The 24,744-nt window shown below is 41.9% G+C and overlaps 1 protein-coding gene and 1 long non-coding RNA gene across 4 annotated transcripts in view; one reads left to right on the top strand and one right to left on the bottom strand.

Annotated features, from left to right (window-relative positions):
• On the bottom strand, positions 107-23,145 carry DHX32 (DEAH-box helicase 32 (putative)). The gene is made up of 11 exons (XM_021398020.1): positions 19,385-23,145; positions 17,574-17,767; positions 15,886-16,258; positions 14,548-14,793; positions 12,421-12,520; positions 12,156-12,314; positions 4,811-5,002; positions 3,665-3,814; positions 2,277-2,467; positions 1,653-1,834; positions 107-382 (listed from the first exon to the last, which is right to left on the bottom strand). The coding sequence occupies exons 1-11, from the start codon at positions 19,652-19,654 to the stop codon at positions 190-192; spliced, it is 2,250 nt and encodes a 749-aa protein (XP_021253695.1). The 5' UTR covers positions 19,655-23,145; the 3' UTR covers positions 107-189.
• The window catches only part of LOC110399399, a 35,502-nt gene continuing 13,225 nt past the window's right edge, over positions 2,468-24,744 (top strand). Inside the window, exons 1-4 of one of the 3 annotated variants that reach the window (XR_002439159.1) lie at positions 2,468-3,195; positions 3,644-3,790; positions 4,654-4,830; positions 7,188-7,319. This is a non-coding gene — a long non-coding RNA (uncharacterized LOC110399399). Of the gene's footprint in view, positions 3,791-4,653; positions 4,831-7,187; positions 7,320-24,744 lie in introns of all 3 variants that reach the window. The other 2 variants (XR_002439158.1, XR_002439157.1) reach the window with 2 other exon arrangements.

Raw genomic sequence — 24,744 nt, 5'->3', positions numbered from 1 at the left:
ATGTTGTTATATTACAAAAAAGAAATGCTTGCAACTTCTTTGGTTAATGAAAGTGCTGCTCTTACGTTTCTTCTCGCAAACACATTTATTCTGGGAGTTCAAAATGATTACCTGAGTTAAGATGGGAATGCATACAGCACGTCCTGTTTCTATTCATATTTATTGAATCTATGATATTTCAGTCTAAAATCACTGAATAATGCATCTGTGTTCAGTGGGAGTTTGGGGATATTTTTCATTTTCTTTGTTGTCATTGGTAGTTTTCTGTTTCTCCTTGATGGTTGAAACAGGTGACAAGTGATTGATCGCTTCCTGCAGAATATCCTTACTTTCACTAGGAGGAAGATTGCTAAAATAATACTGAGGTGCCAGCTCCACGAACCTGTCGAGGAAGTAAGAGAAAACATTATTATTTTTTTTAATTGAATGTTGAAATCTTTGTAGAGCTTTTATCAGGCTTGTGCAGAAGAAAAGACCAGCAGCGTATGGTATACAGCTACAAAATGGATATTTAAACTCAAAACCAAAAACCATCTACAAGATGTGGTAGTGATTTATATTTTCAGTAGGATTGTTGGACCTGACGTCCTCTGGTTATATTTCAGGTGAACTACTTGTAGTTCAGTTCCCAGTGCTGCAGATTGCATTAAGTAGTGATTTTTCTGGATTTGAACATGTTTTTGGTTTGACATGAGTAGGAAAAAGGCTTTCTTATAACCATTAGAAACAGAAAAGCGAGGGCAGTGAAATGTATATTCTCAGTGCAAATAGGTTTTTGCAGACAAAAGACTGCAGTCTTGTTTTGAATTTGTAAACACTTGGTATGGAATGATTTAGCTGTCTGGGCATGTTAACGTGTCGAGAAAATGATTTGCTGCAAAACAGCTTTTCAGGGAACAAAGATCTTCCCAGCTAGATTAATCTGTAAGTACACAAACGTGTTAACTTCTGCTTGATTTTTGCTCTATATTTTACCTTTTAAGAAAGGTCTGCATCTTGTACAGTGGTTTTTTTTTTTTTTTTTCAATGGATGAATTGGTAACAGTTACAGTAGCAGACACTGAGACTCACTCAGTGCCTCAACAGATTGGCTCACTTTAGGAAAAAGAAAAGGCTGATTAAGAAATGCTTTATTTTGCATTAAAAGGATAGTGGGGGTGGGGAGGGGTGCAGTTCTTCCCTTTTTAGTAACTTTGAGCTCTGAGGCAGTTAGTGCTCTGAATAAAAACAAAAGCGTGAAGCAACGATAAACAGTGACGGAAGAATACTGGCAACAGAGAGAGAACATTTATTCCACATATATTTACTAGTTTGTATGAAGACAAGCACCACTTTCTTCACCGCTTCAGTGATGCCAACTCCTCCTGTTTGACTAGGTATGAAGATTGTCCATCTCTCTTATCCCATATCCCAATTTCAATTTTTATTTCATTTTTATTACCCAGAAAGAATTAGTTACACAAGGGATGATTTCTCAGCAGAATTAGAAGACAGCTGTTTTTATAACAACAGAATAGGAGGAGAAGACTCAAGCTGACTTCTCCAAGCATTGCTCTCAATATGCACATGCTTCCTTGCCCTGTTTCTGACTTAAGGTTTGCTTTTGTGGCAGAGAGATGAGTGAAGAAATGGTTTCAGCATTGTTGACTTACAGATGGGGTGATATTTCAGAGACGACTCTGATGGAATTGTCCTCTGAGATGCTAAACTCGTGGAATAAAACCCACTCGGGAATCCTCCTGGTGTTGTAATAGGATGAGAAAGGATGAAGCTGGGCTACTTGTCTGTGTGTTAGCATTAAGTAGTTGCCTGAGCCATCTACGTCACGAGCAATCTAAAAAGGCAAAGAGTTATCCATTACTTAATTGAATGTACAGGATGCATAGAAATTAAACTTGTATTCAGATAGTTGCATGGGGAGGGCCAAATCTCTTCCCAAATTTCTGTGGGAAAGCTAGGGACTGTTGAGGGAAACATCAATCTGTGTATTTGAAGGGAAACCATCTGCAACAAGTAAGGGCAGCATTATACAGAATATACATGAACTGGGCAGTGGGCTTTGAAGGGTTTGTGTGTAAACAGATGTATTCTTAAAGAATTAGAGGGCTATAAAATGCATTGTGTGTAATCTGGTTTGATGGAACGGGTCTTGTGTTTAGGTGGTGGTCAGAAGATCTCATTACCTAAGTGAAGTTCTGTGGAATAGTTCTACGTAAGCTAACAGTTCTATATAAGTTAACAACGCAGTAGGATAAAACCATGGTGTATTTCCTTACTTGCATAAAGTAACCAGATAAGAGAGCTTTCTTAATGCTTAGTATATTTTCTTGTGATCCAAAGTCCGGTTCTGAAATGGGAAGTTCAATGCGCTTCATAATCTCTACTAGTTCAGCTCTGATGACTTCTGCCGTCCTCAGTGCAGAACAGCTTAGAAAATAATTACGGCACCATCTTTCATTACCACAGTCTGCGGAGGGAAGAACAGTATTTTGGCTTAAAGCACAGTCCTCCTGATAGGTCCTGCTCACAGAGATATTGCTCTGTAAAATGCTCGTTGACTGCTGCAATAGATGAAAAGCATTTTGGAGCGAGCGGCCCTGTCAGAGCTGTCCAAACTTCTGTCATCCAGAGCCATATGGACAACTTAGGCTCGTTGCTCTTGTTTGTTAAGTGAGTGGGCAATACATGGTGTCCTTATGTAATATTATCAAATTTTAACTATATCTTTCTGAATCAAGACATTTAAATCTCTTGCTTGGTCAGTAAAAAGTAATAGTTTTGCACGGGATGAGTAGCAGCTGTATTTTCTGTTTTTTTCTGGATTCAGGCCAGGACACAGAACTGAAATCAGACTGGTAGTGCTGCCGATCATGCCCTGTTCAAGGACAGCTTCTCTTGGGCCTCTCCAGCATTCAGCATTCCTGAACACGGAGCAGTCCCATGTCCTGCATCACAAAGGCACTGGGGGTCCCCATGAGCAGAGAAGCTGTGCTTCCTTCACATGAAGAGTCCCTGACAAACTTGTTAAACTTTTTAATCATTTTCTAATGCTTACAGAGAATTGATAGGTGAACTGACCACAGACATATGGGTCTCATTATCTTCAGTTTTTATTTAGTATACACAGATCTACCGCTCCAGTGTCTGAGCACTGTTAGCTGGCTGAGTGAACCTGACCAAGATATATGAGCTCAGGTAAATGTTCTGAATACTGCCTGTCTGCTACACTTTTCATTTCTTCCCTTAAGCCTTACTTTATTCACTAGGGATAAAAGCTAATGATTGTTAGGCTGCTGGGAACTCAAGACCTTTCTCAACTGGGCTGATGTCATGTCACACCTTAACCCTGGGTTATGTGCACCTAGAGGAGGAAGCATCTTTCTAGTTTTGTACAGTGGCACATCAAATGACAACTGTAATCAGCTGCTTACATATCCATGTTGGATGAGGTAGGCTGTCCTAGGTGACTTCTAATCAGTTAATAAACCAGTTTTTTTTGCAGTAGCTGCTATCTTAGGTGTCTCTTCTCCCTGCAAAGTCACAATTCTAGAAAGAATCATTCAAAAAGTGCTCACAAATCAAATGCCAACGACTATTCCATTTAAGGAAAAAAAAAAAACATGTTACCAGTGTGCTTTGTTAGGTCTGAAATGGGTGCGCTTACACTGGCCTGCGGAGTTTGTGCTGGCTTCCCTGAAGGCGTTGAAGACATTGATGAGAGTGAAGTGATCTCCTGCAGGATGTGAGAATTTTCGCCAGCAAGTAAGAGCAATCTCTTCTGTTCCAGAAGGTGCGTGCAGGAAGCAATTAGGAGCTTAGGGAAAAAAAAAAAAAAGAAGCCAATAGTAATTAAAACTCATGCACCAACAAGGCCGTCTAGTCAGAGCCACACTGGTGTTGGTGTTTCTTAGTTTCCTGTGTTGGATTACTGCTGGACTGAATACATTGCACTCATATTTATGTGGCTTTTCCTTCAGTCTCTTGTTTAGTAAACCTTTGCTATGAGCAGCAGAGAAGGTGAGCGGCCTTCTCCCACACTGGTGCCAAAAATTCTTAGTAATGGCATGGCCCAATCTATCCACAATCCAAGTGTGTAGTTTAACTTAGAAAGGAAGTAAATGTACTTATGAAATGCCTGAGTTTGCTCTTTTGTGCTTTTTTTACTTCTGTTGCGGTGCTGTGCTGCCTAACTGCATCTTTTGAGGTGGTTCCGCTTTTCAAACTCTAAAATGTGTCTACTCAGCTGCTGATGTTTGTTTATTTACTTCAAAATCTTATCCTGTTGAGGCCAGCTCTCTAGAAATCAAACCATCTGGGGCTTAAAAGCAGGTTGTGCTGTAAGGAGCTGGATTAGTGCAGTTTGGTTCCCTGTACATTCATGATGTCCTTGCTGCTTAACGCTTTGCTCCACTTTCTGTGCCGAGGATATTCACTGTGGGCAGAGTCAACAGTTCACCATTGTTTATAATTAGAAATTCCCCCTCATTTACAGCTCCAGTCTGTAACAAACGTGCATGAATGTGATAGCTTGTTTTGAAGGAACGTTGTGTGTACGCTTTCTGATAAAAGGCTGGAAGCTAACAGGACGTCTGAAGCATGGGATTGAGGTGCTACTGACAAATGTGTTACTTGTGTTTCATTGCATGCTCAAAGTCTGGACTTAAAGAGCCAAAGATACTCATTCAGGTGAAAAAGCAGAATGTGAATAACGCAAAGTTTGCCTTTGGGTTGCCCCTGTGAACAGCCTTGGAAAGTCTACACGGGTTTGGAGGTGGCACAAAACATGCAGCAAGAGATGAGTTGGGAGTACCTGTTACCATGGCTGCGATGGTGAGCATTTCATCAACACACTCAAATTCACAAGAAGCCAGAATTGATTTTGACAGCTGTGGATCCAGGGGAAATTCTGACATAATGATTCCAAATTCGGAGAGGTTTCCTTCATTATCCAGGGCTGCTAGGTAATCGAGGTCCTCCAAGGCTTGCATCAGGTTTTCAGGAGCTAATAAAAAAGGAAAGATAATTCAGATTCTTGAGAATGGATTAATATTATTTCAGTTGTATAGTTCCTATGGAGAGACTTAACTCTCATTATAATGTTTCAGTTGTACGCTTCCTAGAACTCAGCCTCTATCATTTGATAGTGGGTAATGATTATGGGGCTGGAAATAGCTCTGTCTTTTGTCTATCAGAGCCGTTCTTATCAGAAGTCAATACTGACTACTGACTGATGTTTTCCAAATCATCCAAAATTGCTCAGAGAATAGATATTTCCTTCGTGTCTGCTGTTTTTAATGGCTGTAGGTTGTAACTTCCTTATAACCTCCATGAGAAGGGAGAGTGGAGAGACCGGAAAAAATAACCTTGGGAACATAAGTAGGTAGACTGAGAGACTTGGGGGGGAAAAGGACAAAAGTGGCAGTTCTGTGAATTTGGGCCATACAGCGACAAGGGAGCACGTGTATGGGACTGCTGGGGGATCAGCTCCATCAGTTTTGATCAGTGGCTTACAAAGCTTGCTCTGTGAGCTTGAGTACCCCTCCAAGTCACAGCTGTATCTTCCTCGTATGCGTGAGGGTGAACGAAATCGGCAACCCACGAGATGTGCGGATACAGAAGGCGGCTGATATGCACAGACACACGTATCCCTTTTCATCAGTTCCCATTACATCTCAACAGTTATATTCCTCAAGGGACAAAAAGATGGCATTTGCAGTAGCTCTTCTGAACCTCTCAGCTGCGTGGCAGGAACCAGCACAGAAGGCTGACAGAGACACTCCTCTTTCATTAAGAATCCTACTGAATTTCTCTTCCCCCCCACGTCCCCCCCCATTTCTATTTGATTCTATTCCAAATCTTATTCCTAGTAGTAATTTTCAGTATTTCTTATGGGTGCCAGTTCAGTTCAATGTGCAGCTCCCCTTCTATTGCTGCAGATGCGCGTTCCCCACATTCCAGTTTAAGAGCTGTTTGGTATTTTTTCCTTCTTTTTTGGGAAGTTAAACCCCGGTCACACTGACGATGGTGGCAAAAACGATCAGGCAGAGTTTGACAGAGCAACAGGTGAACTCTCACCAAAGCTGGAGCATCCGAGAAGAAAACACTTGGGATGTTTAAAGAAATGCAAAGTTGCATCTGATGCAGAATAAGTGGCAGGAAACAGTTATCAGCAACTGAAAATACAGGGAGATTAATGTCATCATTCCGACATAGAGTAATTACTGGGAAATCATGGGAAACTAATTTCCAGAAGTCAACAAAGCAGTCTGTGCCATAGGTTACGAAATATACAGTTACATGGCAGTCAATTTCAATCCCCTGATTGATAGCATCAGTAATTTGCGTTTTTATGCCCAAGAATTAGTTGCCTTGACATGCGTAAGCACAAATTATTTCCCGGTTTTGCTATCAGTGTTTTAAAAATAAATAAATAAAATGACTCCTGGGTTTTATTGTGTTAGAAAGGACAAGATAGTAAAGGTAGATAAAGCAGGTGAAGGAACAGTAATAAAGTGCAAAATGGAGCAGGGCTTAGTCTGCATTTTGAGGCACACACTCAATCAATAAAAAGCCATCATAAAGGCAGCAAAAGCTTGCCTGAAAGTTCCTTATGCTGTGATTTCTATTTTAACAGAATGCAAGCTAAATAAATAAAATCAGTGTAAATGTTTAAATATGGAGAGCCCATCTTTAAGGAACGGATGCCTGCGTTCTCTTATAATGGCTGTAGAGCAGCAGGCGTTGTTGTTTTTAGGGCTGCTGCTGCCATTGAGGCCAACAGCGAGGCTTCCCCAGCTGCTGCCTTTGCCAAGCCAGGACAACTGCAGCTGCCAGGATGTGTCCTGTGCTTCCACCAGGGAGCTCTCCCATCCCTGCAAGTGAGAAAGGTATTTCCTTATCCCGTGTTTTCTTTCCCTTGCCTGTGTTTTTGGCTGCTTAAGGCTGGGTAGCTCAGGGCTTGTCTCGAGGAAGCTGGGCTCATTTTGTTTCCTTGTGCACCTCCTCCTCATCACACTTGGTTTTTAAAAGGCAAATAAGTAGCTGAATGTTATCGACAACATTGGAATTGTTCATCTAGGGTTCCAGGCTGGCTTTAACTGATGGTGTCAGTGCGCCAGGCTTTTTGCAACTTTAACATGAGCAGAGAGCAGCTGCATCTTCAGTCTTCCCTGTATCTCATCCCGCAGGTCAGAACCTGAAGCCCTTTCTGTGTGATAAAATGAATGCAGAAGTATTACTCTTGACGCACCAGGAAGTGGCTGATCTAGAGGTTTGCCCAAAGTTCTACAGGGAATGAATATTGAAGAGAGGATTGAAAGGTACGTTTCATGATCGTTAATCATGATTGCAATCCGTTCAGCTGGTGGATCATGCTGATCTGGAGGGCCTGGCTTCACAGGTCCAGCGTTCTCCTTGCCTGCTCTGTGAAAATCTGAGCATTTAAAATACAGTTTTGTAGTGGACATGCTAAGTCACAGCTTGAAGCAGTGATTGAGCACCTGGTGGGAAGGCAGGGCCAATCCAGGGGAGCTCAGGTGCATGCAATGCAGCTGAGCGACTGGAAGGGCTGGAGCCAGGATCCACCCCTTCCCAGACCTCATTTAAGGGCTGGCAGTGGAGGTGAGGGTATCTTGCTGGAGATCCCTGCCTGCCTGGGGCCTTCTAAGGGTAAGCAGATTTTCTTCCTTTGTTTCTGCATCTGTGGCTGCTGCGCTGGGGCTTGTTCTCATTTGCTGCAGCCTATGATTGTGCCACTCTGCAATTATTGCTATACTTTCCATCACATTATGGCATTACAGGTTTCTTGATAGATCTTTATTTCCAGAGAAGTAAGCGTTAAAAAGTTAAAGCTGAAATGGGTGCTGGGTACCTGGTAGAAAGTTGGAGCTCAGACAGAGGCATTCTGATGCCACCAATCCATAGCAATTTTCTTTATGTTATAATTGAATATTAAAATCCCTTTTCCAAACTCACTGCTTGTAGGTGTCCCATTTCCCCTTCTGCTGTGTTTGTCCCTCCACGTGGGCTGGTGATGGTCCCTGCAGGACAGCCAGCACAGGGGCCAACCAGCTTTTTGTTATTCAATGTATAATACTATTTAATCCATCAAGTTCAGAAATTAAAACATCGAAGAATGAAGAACAAAACTGAGGGTGTAAGTCTGCCACCGAGTGCTCTCTGTTGAGCTAACCTTCATGGTTTGTCTTTACCAAACTGTGTTAGACTGTTTCTAATGAAAATTATACAAACAAATTTTGCCTCTGAAACAACATGAAATTAGCTGTGTCTACACAACGCTCAGTATTGTGGGTATTCTAGAAATACTTTCTCGGAGTTATAGTAGCACAGCTCTCAAATGTCAGTGCATCCATGGCCATCAAATATTTTAACCTGAAAGTTGCTGATGATGCTGCGCTAATGCAGAATCTACAAACTGCTTTCACCTTCGTTTCATAGAATCACCAAGGTTGGAAAAGCCCTCCAAGATCATCCAGTCCAACCGTCCGCCTACCACCGATATTTCTCCACTGAACCATATCCCTCAGTACCACATCTGAATGTTTCTTGAATGCATTTCATATGAAGATGTTACATAGCTTAGCCTTTATATTGATTTTTCATAGTTTCAATGAGGATTTTCCAGTGATGTGGAAAAACATGCAACATTGCAGCCATCTATGGGAAAAGAGTTCTTTTCTCCTATTATGTAACGCCATAATCAGCTAGATCTGATGAACTGATAAAAATGTACAGACATCACTACTACAGTGGCACAGGAACTCACATAATGCAGTTCAGAACTGCAGTGCCAAATACATTTTCGTATGGCTCATGAATTCTAAAAAGGGTAACGAGCCTGCTGCATTTGCTCATCTTGATTATAGCATGAATTAAATGCAGCAGCTGTAAGCCTGACATGTTTGTTGCTCTCATAATGCAGTAATGAGTCAGAGTTAATCCCAGCTTTTATTTTTCCTGGAAGAGCAGGAGAAAAAAAAAATAATCTTGTGCACATTGTTGTTGAACAGGAATAAAATGTTTTACTGGTGTCATTTCTTTGCATATCTGCTCCATGTTCTGTGCGCCACGTGCAGGGAATGGATTGAAGAAGTGCTTCTCTTTAAATTCTTTGTGCATCTTGGTTTTTTATATTTTTCATTGTTTTAAAAACTGAATTTCAGTGTAATTTTGATTTTTTTCTGTTCACCAGTTCATGGCTGTACATTAGTACCTTGACTCAGTGAAGGCATCACTTGGTTTAGGAATAATTCACCTTGGATTGACAAGATTCTGCATCTCTTCTTCCATCTCTATTGCAAACAAAACTTTAAGAAGGTTGGCTGAACAGAACTGATGCATGGGAAACGTGTGGCTTGTTTCTGTGAGAGTGAGTGGCTGCAATGCGTTTGCTCCCTTTACTCAAAGGCAAATCAAATGCATGAAGGAAATTGAGGCTTTGAAGAGCCTTAGAGTTGTCAACCCCAGGACAAACCATGCTGGGGAGCAGCAGGACGGCTAGTTCTGTCTTAGTATCTGTATGCTCTGAACTTGGCTTGGCTAAGTCAAATGGGAGCGTGCTGAAATACTGCCCTGTCTTTTTGTTTGTTGTGTTGTGTTTTTCCAGTTGATCTTGTGCCGTCTTTAGCTGAGGGTGGGCAAACTGGCTTTCATCTTGTGAGCTGTCTTCCTCACCTCTTCCACTCTGGGCCATCTTGGGGACCCATCCTCCTCTTCCTCAGCCTTCCTCATCACTGCTGACTACAGAAGACTTATACAAATGTTGAGACACTGGCATGGGCTGCTCAGAGAGGTGGTGGTGTCCCATCCCTGCAGACACCAAAGGTCAGACTGGTCAGAAAGGGTCGTTAAGCACGGGAACAGGCTCCCCAGGAAGGTTGTTGAGTCATCATCCCTGAATGTTTTTAAAAACCATTTGGATGTGGTGCTCAGGGACATGATTTAGCGGTGGGTTGTTAGAGTTAGGGCAGTATGGTTAGGTTGTGGTTGGACTTGATGATCTTGAAGGTCTTTTCCAACCTGAGCAATTCTATGATTCTATGATGGGTTCTGAGCACCTGATGGAGCTGTGGGTGTCCCTGTTCATTGCAGCAGAGTGGGACTGGATGGACTTTAGAGATCCCTTCCAACTCAAATGTTTCTATGATGATTCTATGAACTAAAACGAATTGCTGCTAAGGTAATGAAGCTTTCTTAGGAAGCTAAAAGCTGTTGCACAAGAGAGCATACTTTCCATCTCTGGTGGCCATTCCCTTCACCTTTTCTCCAAAAGTCCCCTGCAATTTTTAGACCACAGATAAATGACAACTACTTAAGTTGTCTCAGCTGATGTCATAAAACAGCTAAACCTCCTTGCAAATATCCTTATGTGAGCAGTCCTGTTTCTCTTTCTCTCAAGCATATCTGACAGCAGGTGCTTGAAGCTATCTGCGTTCTGGTGAGGTAACTGTGGTAGCCCTGGCTGCGGTAAGGATACAGCTGGAGCTGTCCTAGGATAAACTGGGAAGAGTTTTATTGCATAATTAAAACAATGTTTAAGAGTTTAATCTTGTGAGGCCACATAGCAGGAAGACCGGCAACTTCTGCAGGCTTTCCCATCTCCTTTCAGTTAACCCCTGCAGTGTTTGTGGGAGTTTTCCTTCATTGAGACAATGCATTGACATTCATTGCACTTTCTCAGTAATTCCTCAAACTTCTCAATACCTTGAACTTGCTCTTCTCGTTTGTTGGCAAAAACTTTCTCGTATTTGACTCCTGTCCAAGTAAAGGGATTCGTCAGATTCCTTTACAATTGTGTACGCATCAGCAAGAGCTTTTCTTGGGCTGTATTATCTCAGAAATTGACGAAACCTGAAATTCATACATCTGTGAAGTCCTGAGGTCCCTTGAGCTCTGTCTTTGCTGTGCTTTTAAATTCAGAAATACCGAACATTGTTTCCTAGTGTAAGTTTACTAATGCTTTAGGTTTTTTTTAAAATTAATTTGTAGTGAAATATTTTCTAAAATTTCGCGGAAGCCAACTCTGTTGCGTAACCCATTTCCATGAGGGTTTCCTTGATTCAGCACGTGGGGTGATGCTTGTGGGGCTGAAACGCTCCCTGATGCTCATCCATCTCCAGATGAGCAATGTACCCCACATCTCAGCAAAACCATACCTAGCAATGTAGGCAGACATAGGAAAAGCAGGAAAAAAAATCCAATAAAAAATTCCACTTACAATGTAGCACTACGCCCAGTGCTGAGAATTAAGCTTTGCTGTGATTAATTAGGGTGCACAACGTGTGAAGGACATGCGGTTGTTCTAATTCCTTGCATGTGCATGAGGAAGGGGAGAACAGTATAGGGATTCCTACTGGCACTAGAAAATGGTCATAAATGGAAAACCAACAGGTTGTGTGATCCCCAAAACAATTATATCAGTGGTATTTCCCTCACTTTAATTGCTTTCAAATCATTGCACGTTTGCAGCGGTACTCAGATTTTGTGGGAGGTCATAATGGTGAATACTCTTCTGTACGAAAAGGACCCAAAATTTGAAGTCGGTAAAATAACATAGGAAATCAGCAACTGCTTTCCCTGCGGTCTTGCCTCAAAACTCAGAGTGTTCCCTGTCTAGTATTGAAAGTTTTCTTGGGTTTATTTTATCGATAATATTGTCCTTAAGCAATGGCTCATTGTAAATTTGAGGTGGGGGATGCTGGAGGATAAAGGCTGTTTTCCTCTAAACGCATCTCTGAGGTAACGGTGGTACTTCATTTGAGTTGCAAACTCTTCATTAAAGGAATGTATTCCGTTTGGTGTCTGTGCGGTGACCTGCACAATGGGACACAAATTTCCTTTGTGGGATTCAGGAACATAGTGTGAAACCTAGATGAGAAGATACTTGGAATATTGATTGAAAGAAAACAAGAAATTCTAACTCCATTCAGATACGTTATGGTCTTTTTCAGAGCACGTGGTTGATACTGGGAAGTGTTTTTCGAGGGGCAGCTATTGCCCAAAAAAAAAAAAAAAAGCAGTGGCAGGGATATTGCAAGTACCTCAATTAAAAATGTATGGTGAATAACAGGGCAAAATTAATCCTGAAATAACCAGAAAAGTAGTGTAAACCATGTGGGAAATCGGTGCATCGTTACCTGGCCTGCTTAGGAAGTCGCAGTGTCTGAAGCCGGCTATATCCATCCTCTTCAGGAAGAGAACCATGCTGGTTAGGTTGGATTCCTGTATTTTGGCTGGGAAATCTGTTTTCATTTCTTTGTACGTAAATTCTTCAGGATACAAGCAGAAGAGCTTCCCTGGAAGAGTTTTTAGGAACGTTACTTTTTTCTTTTTTAGCATTGTTCCATTGATTCTATTCATAGTTTAGGCTGCTGGGTTGGGATGTTGGGCTGATAACTGTACCTGATGGAGATGTGCTCAGAATTTGTCTGTGCATCTCTGCTTGGGCTTTGCTGATTGGCTGTGTTATAACAGAGTCTGCTCTGATTCTAGGATTGTACACCTTTAAATGAAAGAGATATTGAGCATCACATGAGTGAGGGCTACAAACATGTTAATGGTCTGTATTGAATTTTTGTCTAGGTTATTGTACACAAAGTGTAGTAACAGTTGCATTTCTCTTTATAGTACATATTTCCCCAGTGTGGAAATGAGAGCAGTCAACGCTCTGATAAATTGACAGATGCTTAAGTTTTGCAGTAGCTTCGTGGGTATAATCTAAGATAGGTGTCTTTTCCTGAAGAAATGTACCTTACTAAAGCATAAAACATGTATCTATGGTATCACCAAGAAAAGCATCAGAAAAGCTCTTTTATTTCTTCTAAGGACAGAATCCCAGCTCTATCCAATAATGTTTTGTTCCATAATTTCAGAGTTTTGTCTTTATAGTGGAGCCCCTCAGTTCAGCTCAGGGCACAAGGACTGTCATAAAGATGTACAGGGGCCCATTCTATTTTTTTCCCTAGTTGTTCTTTTGTTTCAATGGAACTAAGGAGCTGATTCCCTCACTTTTCCAGCCACCAGGTGATGGCCAGAAGCTTCTGTCCAGATAACGGCTGGATAAGGCAGTTTGCTAATCAAGTCATCTAAATTGATCTTGTCTGCTTTAAGTAGAATTCTAATCAAAAAGAGAAAATGTGCTTCACTGCAAGGGACAAACTATCTTCCACTGGGTATGTTCAGCATATATCCCAATTGCCAGACTTCAGTGGGATTTCCTTCTGCACAAAACCTTGCCTGCACTGAGCTGACTTACAGCCATGTGCATTGAATGTACGTTTGATTTGCTGAGAAATGAATATTAGAGGACTGGGCTTCTGCTGTTATGACAAAGTAATTGAATTGAAGGGGTAAAAAATGGTGTAATTGATAAAGGTGATGTGACAGCCATCAGGGCTGCGCTGAAACCGATTTGTTCCCATCCCAAGCGCTGGATTGTGCTTCAGGCTTCAGACTGAAATGGAAGTGAGATTCATTTCAGTCATCACCTGGAACAACAGCAGCTGTAGTTTCAGAAATAACTGCGTTATGCATGACCTAATTGAAAACTGCATTTCGGCCTTTGTTCCTTCCCTGCAGAAGTATGTCAATTTTTTTTTTCCCCCTTGACTTAAAGCTGAGTTATAAAATAACCCCCAAATGAGAACCTTTAAAAATGACGGCGTTAGACATGCTTTTTTTTTTTTTTTTTTTCCCCCAGCAATGATGAGAGGTGGTGTTAGTTCCCAAGTGTCTGCCTGAACTAACCCTCAAGGCTCATCAGTATTAACGATTCCTGCTTGAAAATGGTAGGGATGCTTAAGTTCAATGTGGGTGATTCAGTAGTGGATTATATAACGATACCTTTGATCTTGTTCCTTTGGCCTATTGCTGGGATATCTGTTTTGCCCAGCAGGATGTGTCAGGGCAGAATGCAGCCTGCAGTAGTGCAGCTTTCCAACACACAAAGTGATTTATCCCTGCGTAATCGCTCATTCTTTAGGACTCGATATCAGTTTTTTATAAATGAAATAAATAAACTCCAGTTTTGCAGCTGCACCAGTTCTTCCTAGAATAGGGTGGAAAACAAGAACTGAGGACGCAGAATGAATGAATGAATTAATTCATTCAGTAAATTGCAGTATTTTGAGCTTCTTGGAGGGAAGCAGATATGCCAAAGGAGCAGAGGCAGCTTTAAAAAGACGTGGTTCTGTCTGAGCATCCTTCTGTGTTACATGATCTGTGGCATTACACTGCTGGTGCTGGAATTAATGAAACAAGGAGCGAGATTAATCTCCTAAACCAACAGGTAGCCAAGAAATGATGGTATTTTGCTCTGTGTGCAAGATACTGAAGACAAACTGATGTCTATCAAAGCTATTTAAATTTTGGTAGTTGAAACATTAACGTTATTATAGAATCTGTCTCATGAGTGTATGGAAAAATACATGATTCTTTAGAAGCTATTTGCACCAATCTGCACCTTTCCCTGAAAAACAACTTGTTGCATGGCTCATTTTGGGCATCCTCGTGTTGGTTAATGTTACCGACCTTTCTTCTTTCCACACCAACGTCAATGACAAAGGTTATGTTTTTAATCCAAATCAAAGATTCTCCAAAGCTTGTGGTAAGTAGCACTTTTCTTCTGTATTTCTGGTAGCATTTCTGTTTGTCTTGGTTTGGTTTGGTAATTAAGTCGTTCTTTGTGGGGTATAAAGGAACTGGGATGAGCTCTCCGAGGTCAGGATTTGAATTAGACTGTTCCTGTCTGATCATTTGGTAGGCTTTATCAATCTCCTGTAATTAGGAGAAAGGTTTAATTTTTTTCTCATTAATATGAAAAATAAATATCATAATTTAATTATAAAGCACCCATTTCTAAACTAAACTTGAACCACGTATCAAACTATAACGTTCAAATCTTGCAAGAATAACTATTATAGGACAAAACCAAAATTGATCAGAACCACATGTGGGAATTTGACAACTGTACCAACTTTAGAGCAAGGAAAATTTGTGCTTTTTCCTGAGATGTCTTTTTCTCCTGTGCAATTTTCTAAACACTTATCTCTAGATTTAATCGTATCCAAACCAACCTCCAGGGGAAGACAGATGTGTGTCAGTGTAGTATGGGAACACTGAGAATGAGAAGTTATGAAATGGCCCCTAAACTTTATGTATATGGGACATGTAGGATGCATCCACATTCATGATCTAGGTCTGAAGAGAGGAGTTGTTTACTAAAAAAAAATTGTCGTGTGTGCAGGCCTGGGAGTTATGTAGCAGGTACTCCAGTGCCCCACTGGTTTGTCCCCTTTCCAGCTGGGCCCAAAGCTGTGGATATGGCCGTGTCCCCAGGGGTGGCTGCCTCTGGGCACAGTGCTTGGGCAGAGCTCTTGCTTGGTTCACATTGGGAATCAGTGTGGTGCTCATGATCCAAGTGAGAAAAAAGTCCATACGTGCAAATATTTCCCTATATTACCCAAGTTGTTATATTTAAGGATTGGTACTGTGGAGTTTTTACTGTGTTTTCTTAATTATTAGTAATTTTTTATGAAGACTAATATAGTCAATTAAGAAGATAGTTGAGTGCTCAGGAACAGTAAGCCACTAGCCAGCTGAAACTTGCATCCCACAGAAGGATGACGGCCTTTCTACAAGACTACCCAAATGTGATAGATCTTGTACTAGTTTATGCTATATATATATATATAATACAGTATTATGTAAATGGTAATGTTTTTGCAGAGAAAAAAAGAAATGATAAAGGCTGCTGACAGTGTTGTGGATGTGAGGTAACGGCAACAAGTTATTTATAGGTTGTATGAAAACAGATGAGAATTGTTTCTGGATCGAAATCATAAATACTGGAGCCAGTCTATCACTCACTTGCTCGCATGCCAGGAAGATGATGATGTCACCCTTCTCCTTTGTATGGTGTAGCTCGAAGAGCAGCCTCAGTGCAGACAGAAAATGGTCCTTTGGCATGCTGCAGGAGTACACCACTTCTGCCTGGTGCTCGTTTTCCACCCGGATGAGGGGAACGCTGCCGCAGAAGTCCTGCAGCTTGCTGGACATGTGGGGGGCAGTGAGTATCACCAGCCTCAGGGCTGGTCGTGCTCTCAAGACGTGTTTAAGAACGCCAAGCAGCACATCGGTGGGAACAGTTCTTTCATGCACGTCATCCAGAATGATAACTCCGTAAGAGTTCAGAAGAGGAGCAGACATCATTTCCCTCTGCAGCATATCATCTGTACAGTATCTGTGCCATACAAACAGAAAACGGTGCAAAGCTTCATGGAATATTCAGGTTTGACTGTACAAAATTAATTCAGGGTCTTAAGGACAGCTTTGCTCTTTCTGTTCTAACAAGAAAGATTTGATAAGAACAGATACTGTCTGTTTTGTAGACAACCACAGTCTCAACGACCTGTTGTAATCCTTTTTGAAGTGTCTGAAAACTTAGTGAAAGTCAGTGACGCTAAATGGCACTAGAGTTGAAAGGACAGGATGCTCAAGGCAAAAGAAGAAATAATTCCCCCCTAAGATCATAACTTACCTTTCTTTTTATCTTCCAAACTTTCTAAGCATATTGCATGCCATAGCTAATCCTTGTGCTGTGAAGTAGTGCTTTTGGATAAGGAAATGAAGGTATGCACCCACACATAGGGCAGTGCCAGAATGAAGACGAGAGATTGATTCATACCATAAAGTCCTCCCCACTTCTCTTCCTATGATTATTTAGGGAGTTGGAACTAGATGAGGGAGGTGGGACTAGGTGACCTTCATGGTCCCTGCCAACCCAGGCCATTCTATGATTCTATTCCTGCTACTCAGAGGTTTGCTTTTTTTTTTTCCAAGGATTTTTTTTTTATTTTTTGTAGTGTTGCTCAATAGGACTTTGAATCTTCTTGATCAAGGTTTTGACACCTGGGTGAGGATGTTGGATGAGGGTAGGACTCATCCCGCTTTCCCATCAGGTACAGGAGGAGGTGCTGCAGGGTGAGGGACACAGTCTCCATAAAGAGAAAGGGAATGCTGGGAAATGCTTGGAATTTTGTAGATTGCTCCTGGCATATTAAGGAACCAGAGAAAATAAACCTCTTAACTTTCAGTGCAGCTCAGAATCTGACTCCCTGTGCTGCCACTGTTATCTGCCTGTTTTTAATACATTAAGTACGTTTTACGTATCCCCTAAAAATCCTCAGTGCTTTTTCTCATTACTGAATACACCTTTTTCTTGCCAGGATTTCTTATCCTTTTCAATTAGACAATTAGACTTCGGTTGCTTTTAAATTCCAGCTTTAGTTTCTCTTGTGGCTATGAACACTCCTGTACTGGAAGACAAAAGAGCAGAACGATTTTGCTGAGATGGTGAAGTGTTGCACAGATGCTAGCATTACCCCACTTACATCTCTACAACACTTAAGTATGGAATACCTTTTTCAGGCTTTTTACCGTTTCCTGATTAATTGCACAAGGGTTGGAGCTGCGTAGGCCTCAAGGCCCCTTCCAACCCCACACCATCCTGCGGGTCAGCAATGAGGGTACGCGTTAGGGATGAGAAGCTCACCAACCTGAGGATGGTTTCCGTCGTACAGCAGCTCTCAAACGGGACAAAGTACCCCACCTCGTGGCCCACGTTGACGTCCATCTCATCGGCTGCACGCAGGGCCAGCCGCACCGCCGCCTGCCCGCGGGCCTGGGAGCACACCGCCGCGCCGTGCCGGCAGCCGGCGGCCAGGCAGTGCTCGGCACACCACTGCGGGACCTGCGGTGGGCAAGGACAGAGTTCAACACCTCTAAAGGGGACTGAAATGCAAAAGGAGAAGCGTGGGAGAACGGAGCCCGCCTGAGCATCAGGTAAATATTTTTGTTTGAAGCACAGCCGGCCGTGTGTTACATCTTGTTAAGCTCTTAGGGCAGCTGGAAGAGCTGGTCCTTGTTATAAGTAGTTGGCTTTATCTAAATAGCAGTCAGTTACAGGCGACAGAGACTTTTCTCTCCAAGAAATATCCCAGGCTTCAGGCGGTGTGTGCATTTTCTATGGCTGATTTTTTGCTTGAAATTTCTTCTCTGCTATCTGGGGTAACAGGTTTAGATCGTTACATATATTATTGCAGCAATAGACTTGAATAGTCCTGTTGGATATTGGCTCCAGTGATGCATTTTACCATTAGTTCTTTAAACTGTGCATTCTTGGAAAAAGGTTTGCTCTTAGTTGGAGTGAGAGAAGGACCATGGGGCACGGCTCATCCCTGAGAACAGCCCTGCTGGCTTCAGCCCTTAACTCCATGAGAACTCCACCCTCTCTTATGCCCTTCCTGCAAGCCCTCTCTATGTCTTTCCTGATATAGCATTAGTCAGAATAAAACCACACTTTGCAAGTAAGAGTATGCACTGAATCCAACACAGGTACTGCAGAGTTTACCGTTTCCACCAAGAGTTCAGTGTGCTAATGGACTGAAAGAGGATAAAATGATGAGTTTAGTCAATACAAGGGAGGATAAAAGTCTCCAGCTGAACAAAATAGCAGCCAGCAGAATGTCGAAGGAATGGTTTATTGCTGTGTGGTAAGACCTAAAGTATTTTAGCTTTGGCCTCTCTGAGGAGAGTGGAAATGCACTGTAACTTCAATAGGGAAGGATTATATCTGACGTGCTCTGTAGCACAGTGAGAGTGCATAGTTGGTAGGCTTTGATGTTGAGATGTGATGTATTCCACAAACAAAACAAAAAATTTACAGTTCATGTACTGATAGATATAAGACTATTTTTACACGTAATTTTCCCAAGGTTATTTGTGTATTTGGTTCCGAACTTTATATGACAGGGGCTTATAAAAGCGTTCCTCAGCGTTTAGAAAGGGCTCAACGTTTCAAAATCTAGCGTTCAGAATGTAAAAAGTTGTCATTTGAGATTTCTGATTGCTGGTTATGACACTGCATTAGACAGTCACTGGCAGAAACGTGTTATTCTTCAGTGCCCTGGAGCCTGAAGGATAGTGGGTGAGTAAAACAGCTTGTAAGGGACCAACATAAGAAAGCACTGATTGTTTGCAAGTGCTCATGGAAAGTTAAGTGTGTGTTTATATATACTTTTGCATCTATATTTGAGTGACTGCATCTTCTGGAATAGCAGCAGCCCACTATTACCCAAAACCAGGTGCCAGTATAACATAAATCCGGATATTGGTGTATCTGGTGTAAATGAAGGGCAGCAGCAGTGAATAGTAAGCTGAACACATTTCTTTTTCTGTTTTAAAAATCTGTGCTAGTAATTTTAATAGTAACAACGCTATTAAATAAATCTTAATAGTAACTTTGAGAAGTGTGCAATAGTCAATGTTCTAAAAATAAAAACCCAGCCAAGCGTTTTCTAATACTCACCTGGGAGCTCTTTCCAGTCTTTGCATCTCCCGACACAATCACAATCTGATGATGAAGCAAACTTTCCATAAAGGCACATCTCACTTTCCATACTGGCAGTTCTTGTCTTTCTTTCATAAGCTTATAGTAACGGGAGGAGTAAGGCAAGCCGTCGAAAGGGTTGAGCTCTAAATCTTCTCCGTACACCAGTATCTCCTCTTCCTCACCATCACTGCCATCAAGTAATTCTGAAATGTAGTGGCTCTCTGGAGAAGAGTTTAGAAACTCCATTTCTCTTACATGTGCCACTCCCAGCAAAACCACATTAGAGTGGAGTGGGAACTTTGTACTGACTGGTCACGCGGGCTCTGTAAACCTGGGGAAATCCATGGCTGCTTGCTTTGGGATCAGTGTTTCCCAGCTTTCCAGCTGAAAAGTTCACCTGATGCTCTGTCTTGGGGTCCAGCTTCTCTGATCGTACCACTCCAAACCTCAAGAAAATGTATCCAAAATGTACTCCAAATTTCAAAATAGCATTGGTTGATCCAACAGATGTCTAGCAGTAGCACTTCTTGCACTTGAGCAGCCTGTTAAAGTAGCACGAGCAGCAGGCTGCTGCGGAATAACGGGGAAGGAGCGCAGAGCTGACCTGCGTGTTGTTGTCCCTGGGCTGCTCAGCACCACTAATCCCAGCACAAAGGCTTCATCCCATGAGCGGAGCTGGCACCGTGCTGCTGGGAGCAGCCAGCGGCTGGGTTTGTTGACTCAGAAAGCAGCAAAGTGTCTTTTTGTGCCCTGAGTGTACTAACTGTGCTTGGGAGTCCTGTCAGGCTGCAATTAAAAATCTAAGCTATATTTAACGCATTAAAAAGAAAGCAGAAAGATGCCACTTCTAACACTTCAAGTACACCAGAAAGACGAGGGGAGCACTGATGTAAAGTAGCTCCGACTCTTAGGACTCAAAACTAACAAACTGGAGGCTCCTAATCTGGACTGTCTGCCCTGTAATGCAAATATTAAACAATGATTTTTACGTTAGTTCCAGGGGAAAACCTTTTGTTGAACAGCATATTGATAATGCCTTGACAAGCACACTGTGTGCACAATGCTTTTGTGCTTTTCCTATATCAAGGTTTCTCTGTATTAACTAATTCAATATAAATTACTGCCTTTTCTTACAGATTTTTCCTGTTCCATTGTTTTGGGATATAGTTGCGTTCTTTTACAACAGCAGCGTAGAAAACCAACAAAGTAGGAGAAAATATTTTTGTTCGGCAGCCGGAATATCTCAGTCCAAGTGAGATGAGTTACGTGCTGCTCACAGAACAGGCTGTTGTTGGCACTCGGCGTGGCTGGCAGCGAGGGCTGACAGACTGCCCAGTGTGGGGGCCAAAGCTGAATGTGAGCAGGAGGAGCAGCCCTGGAAGGCGGAGGGACAGGTGATTGATCTGTGCTGTTCAGCGTGCCTCGGGCGAGCCACCCGTGGGGACACTGCTGATTGATCACCATGCCCGTGAAGGTGACAGGAGTCTGCATTTCGTGCTTGGTGATGCTAAGTTAGGCCCGTGCTCAGCTGAGGATGGAGCTACTCTTCCTGCTGTGACCTTGGTGGGTCTCTCGGCACCTGATGATGTATCTGATTTTTCTGTTACATCCTTCCCTGTTTAATTTCGTGAAATCCTTGTGAACTTGCTATTGTTGAGATCTCTACCTCTCTCGAATGTGGCTCAACTCAGTCAATAGTGCATAAATATTCTGAGGGGACTAACAGAGGACAGTCCTAGAGGTTGTTTTTCCTCAAAACCCAGCTTAAATGACATAAATTGAAGAGGTGAATTGCTATTATCCTCCGTTTTGCTACTCATTTTTCATACGCAGTAGCAGTGTGTTCTCTTTTATTTCTTCAGCTACAGCATAGGTCAGTTGTCTTTGAAATTAAGAGCTGGGGCAGTGATATTTCTTTGTTCACTGGGGTTGATATGACATCGTTCTTTGATAGGATTCTGTGATTGAACAAATTTGAATTTCTGGTTGTACCTCAACCTTTGTTTTGTTGTTGTTTTTACGTTCTTGTACCTGTAATGGAAAGGAAGAAGCTTAATGGAGTTACCAACTCAAGAAGAATTTTTGCTATTTGGAACCCAGATATAAGAAAGCACCATCCTTTCATGATTGTGCAGGTTTTAGTAGAACAAGTTAACTGATTTAAATGATTTGTCTGCACTGAAATGAGTTGTGGACAAGCTTTATCCTGATCTGCAGCCAGGTACCAGTGGAGCACTCTGAGCCTCCTTGTGTAGCACCAGCCCAGCAGCTCTCTGCAGCCAGCATCCCTGGCAACTGACTAGGCCAAAGAACACAGCCAAGGGCTGGCCTGGGAGCATGATTGAGCATTGCCTTTGTGAATTCAGATATCCAAGCAGCAGCTCTTTGCTACTCAGTATGCCTCATTGCTGTGACTCTGCCATTTTCATCCAGAACAAGTTTTTGAGCTTCCCTCTCTAGTCCTTAAGAGTGACTGCAGGGTGCCCTCCTGCTCTGCCTCATTCTCTGTTGCCCCTCTGTACTACCTGCTTTGAACCTTCTCACTGAACGTCTCCTGTAGGTCCACCTCACGTGTCCTCAAGGCCACCACGTGTGCTTCTGGCTCGACTTTGCTGTTGGGTGAGATCTCTTCTCCCTCACAGAGTGTTGCACCGATTTCTGAGAGGGCTTCTTGTTTGTCTCTTCAGATTGCTGCCATTCCATCTTTATTGGCACAGGCTGCACAGGGAGTGGTGGGGTCACTGCCCTTGGAGGTGTTCCAGAGCAGTGGAGACGTGGTCAGTGGGCACGGTGAGGGTGGGCTGGAGGATCTCGGAGGTCTTTTCCAGCCTTAATGATTCTGTGATTCTAGCAGGCCCTTTGGGATTTACCAGATGTACTTTTTAACATAATACAGTGGGATTTAGTTAATTATAATAAATAACTGAAACACCCACTGCAGATGAGCGCTTCAAGTAAATGGGAGGATAAAGCTGCTGTCAAAGATATCAATGAGAACTTTGCTATTGGTTTAAATTATACGTTGTGTTCAGTGCTTTTGATAATGTGTAGTAGCAAAGCAGTAAATACCATGTTACATATTCTCTATCCTTAATAAAGCCTTGCTAATATAGGGACTCTTCAGAGCTTTCCCATTAAATCTTTGAGAGGAGGAGGATTTTCTGCACGTAAATTATATAAATTAGCAGTATCAATGGTAATACAATGCTCTTTCTTTCTTCCATTTTTCTTCCCTGGTTTTGGCAGCTATAGTTTACAACAGCAATGGAAATTTAAGGAGGTGACTACTTTCCCAAGAATGTCATTTAAATACAGGGCTTCAGATTAAATTTTAGATGATATTAAATCCCCATTTCAGAGCTTTTCCACCATAAAATGGGACAGGACGGGGTGGGTGTCCTTGTATATAACACATGTGGAACCTGTATGCACAAACCCTCTGGATCTGATTGCAGGGGGAGCAGCGCCAGGCACTCGTAGATCCTGGAATTGAGGACATCACCATGATTTATGAAGTCCTGTTACTAAAAACGACGCTTTAATAGTCCCTGCAGGAATATTTTTTTGGTTGCTTTTTATACTCATATGAATATGAAAGTTTGGTGCCTGGCCAACAGACAGCAAGCAAATGTGGAAAAAGATCCCTCTCATTGGAAGTGTGTGTTAGCGTCTCTGTTGGCCTACTGGCAGCAACGTTTAACCTTGCTTACTCTGTAACTCTATTACTGTTTATTGAATAAACTGTAAAACTAGAGAATTTCCCTCCTATCCAATAGTTCTGAGTCACTCTTCTACTGTGTTTTAATTTCCACTTACGATTTTGTTGGCTGGTAAAATATTATTAGTTTTGTGTTTCTGCTCCTAAAGTATTGACAGATTGGTTTAGAACAAAGTGTTTCTAGTCAGCAACCAAAAAGCCAACCTTTAGCTCACTGGTTGCCCAGTTCTGAATGAGAACGTTATGTTTTTTGAGCTGAAGCTTTGCCATTTACGTGCACAGGCGATATGCTTGCTTGGTTCCGAGTCTTCCTTTGCGCATTTATTAGGGTAAAACTATGAAAGACACTTCTTGTTATTTTTTTCTCGTTTGCTGATTGTGGGTTGAAATTGGAATTCAATTAGAAATCACAATGTAGTTGTTTTACATAGTCAGTAATTTTGTAAAAATAAATAATAATAATAATATATTTGATAGGAATTTTATTTTTTTAAGATAAGGTAGTGTGACCACAGAGTTGGTTCCTTGAGAGGATGCTTCCAGATTAGCATAATCCTACAAGATTTTAAAGGTGTTGTGATTTCAATTCTGCCTATATTTTCTTTCTTTGCTTGATTTCCCCCATTAAGTGACTTTATTTTTCTCCTCCCCACCTCAAATGAGTTAATTATTGACTGGAATTAGATTCAAACCAAGAAAATATTCTCTTTTTACATGTAGCCTTTAATGGCCAGAGGCTGTTTTGTCATTCCAGCAGACTCTGGTACAATGCAGTGACTTTGCTGAGCTCAGCAGTGTGAATAAATGCTGATTTCTGCCAATGGGTCATAGTGAGTTCAGGACTTAATACAGGTTATTTTGAGATGCAATTGAAGTACATTCTGGTTTTTTAAAAGGTAACTTCCACAGATTCAGTAGTTCATTAATTGTTTATTTCTCTCTTGATCCTGTTGCTGATTTGGGGGCAATTTTAATTGGTGATAACCAACATGTTTTTGTAGTCCCTGTCCCATGAGATCAGTGTATGGAAGTAGGCTTCTTCCTGTGCCTGGGGGTCAGGAGGAGAAGATGAGGGAGGTTGAAGGCTACTGCCAGAACCCCCCGACCCCATGTCACCTCCAAGAGGAGACCATGAGGACTGGCTTGGTAGGGGGCACAGCCTGAACACCACAAACCTTTGGAATGAGAAAGCAAGTTCATAACATTCTTGTATATTACCGTAGGTATCACCAACGTGTGCTTAGTAAAACTGTTGGCTATCTCGTTACTTGCAGTATAGCTGCATTAGGACATTATCCCCAGAGCTGTCAGCCAGCCATCAGAGCTGTTTGTTTGCTCTTTGTTTGACTGTTGGCATAAGATGTGAGCTGGTGGCTATGCTGATCTTTTTTCAAGTACTTTTTCTTCCTGAGTTGTTTTAGAGAATGGCTGCAAATGTTGTTTAAACACCAGGGCATCTTAAGAAGACAGATGATAGGAGGTCTAAATGGAATTTTATTCTAATTTATCAGTGTTTTTTCTATGTAATCGGATATCTTCATCTGCTTTCTATTCTCTTTATGTTGTAGAAAAAGCAAGGCCAGCATTTTCTTTTCAGGCCGCTAGCATAACAGCCAGG

The sequence above is a fragment of the Numida meleagris genome, chromosome 5, assembly GCF_002078875.1.
Source record: "Numida meleagris isolate 19003 breed g44 Domestic line chromosome 5, NumMel1.0, whole genome shotgun sequence".
NCBI classification, from domain to species: Eukaryota; Metazoa; Chordata; class Aves; order Galliformes; family Numididae; genus Numida; species Numida meleagris.
This window is presented reverse-complemented; position numbering and strand designations above follow the sequence as displayed.

What these genes read in the sequence shown, in the direction of transcription:
- DHX32 (XM_021398020.1), bottom strand. Translation starts at nt 19,654, where the DNA reads ATGGAGTTTCTAAACTCTTCTCCAGAGAGCCACTACATTTCAGAATTA. An exon ending in AGACTGGAAAGAGCTCCCAG is followed by an intron (nt 17,768 to 19,384) that starts GTGAGTATTAGA and finishes TGCCCACCGCAG; the next exon opens with GTCCCGCAGTGGTGTGCCGA. An exon ending in TCTGAAATATCACCCCATCT is followed by an intron (nt 383 to 1,652) that starts GTAAGTCAACAA and finishes CTTCCTCGACAG; the next exon opens with GTTCGTGGAGCTGGCACCTC.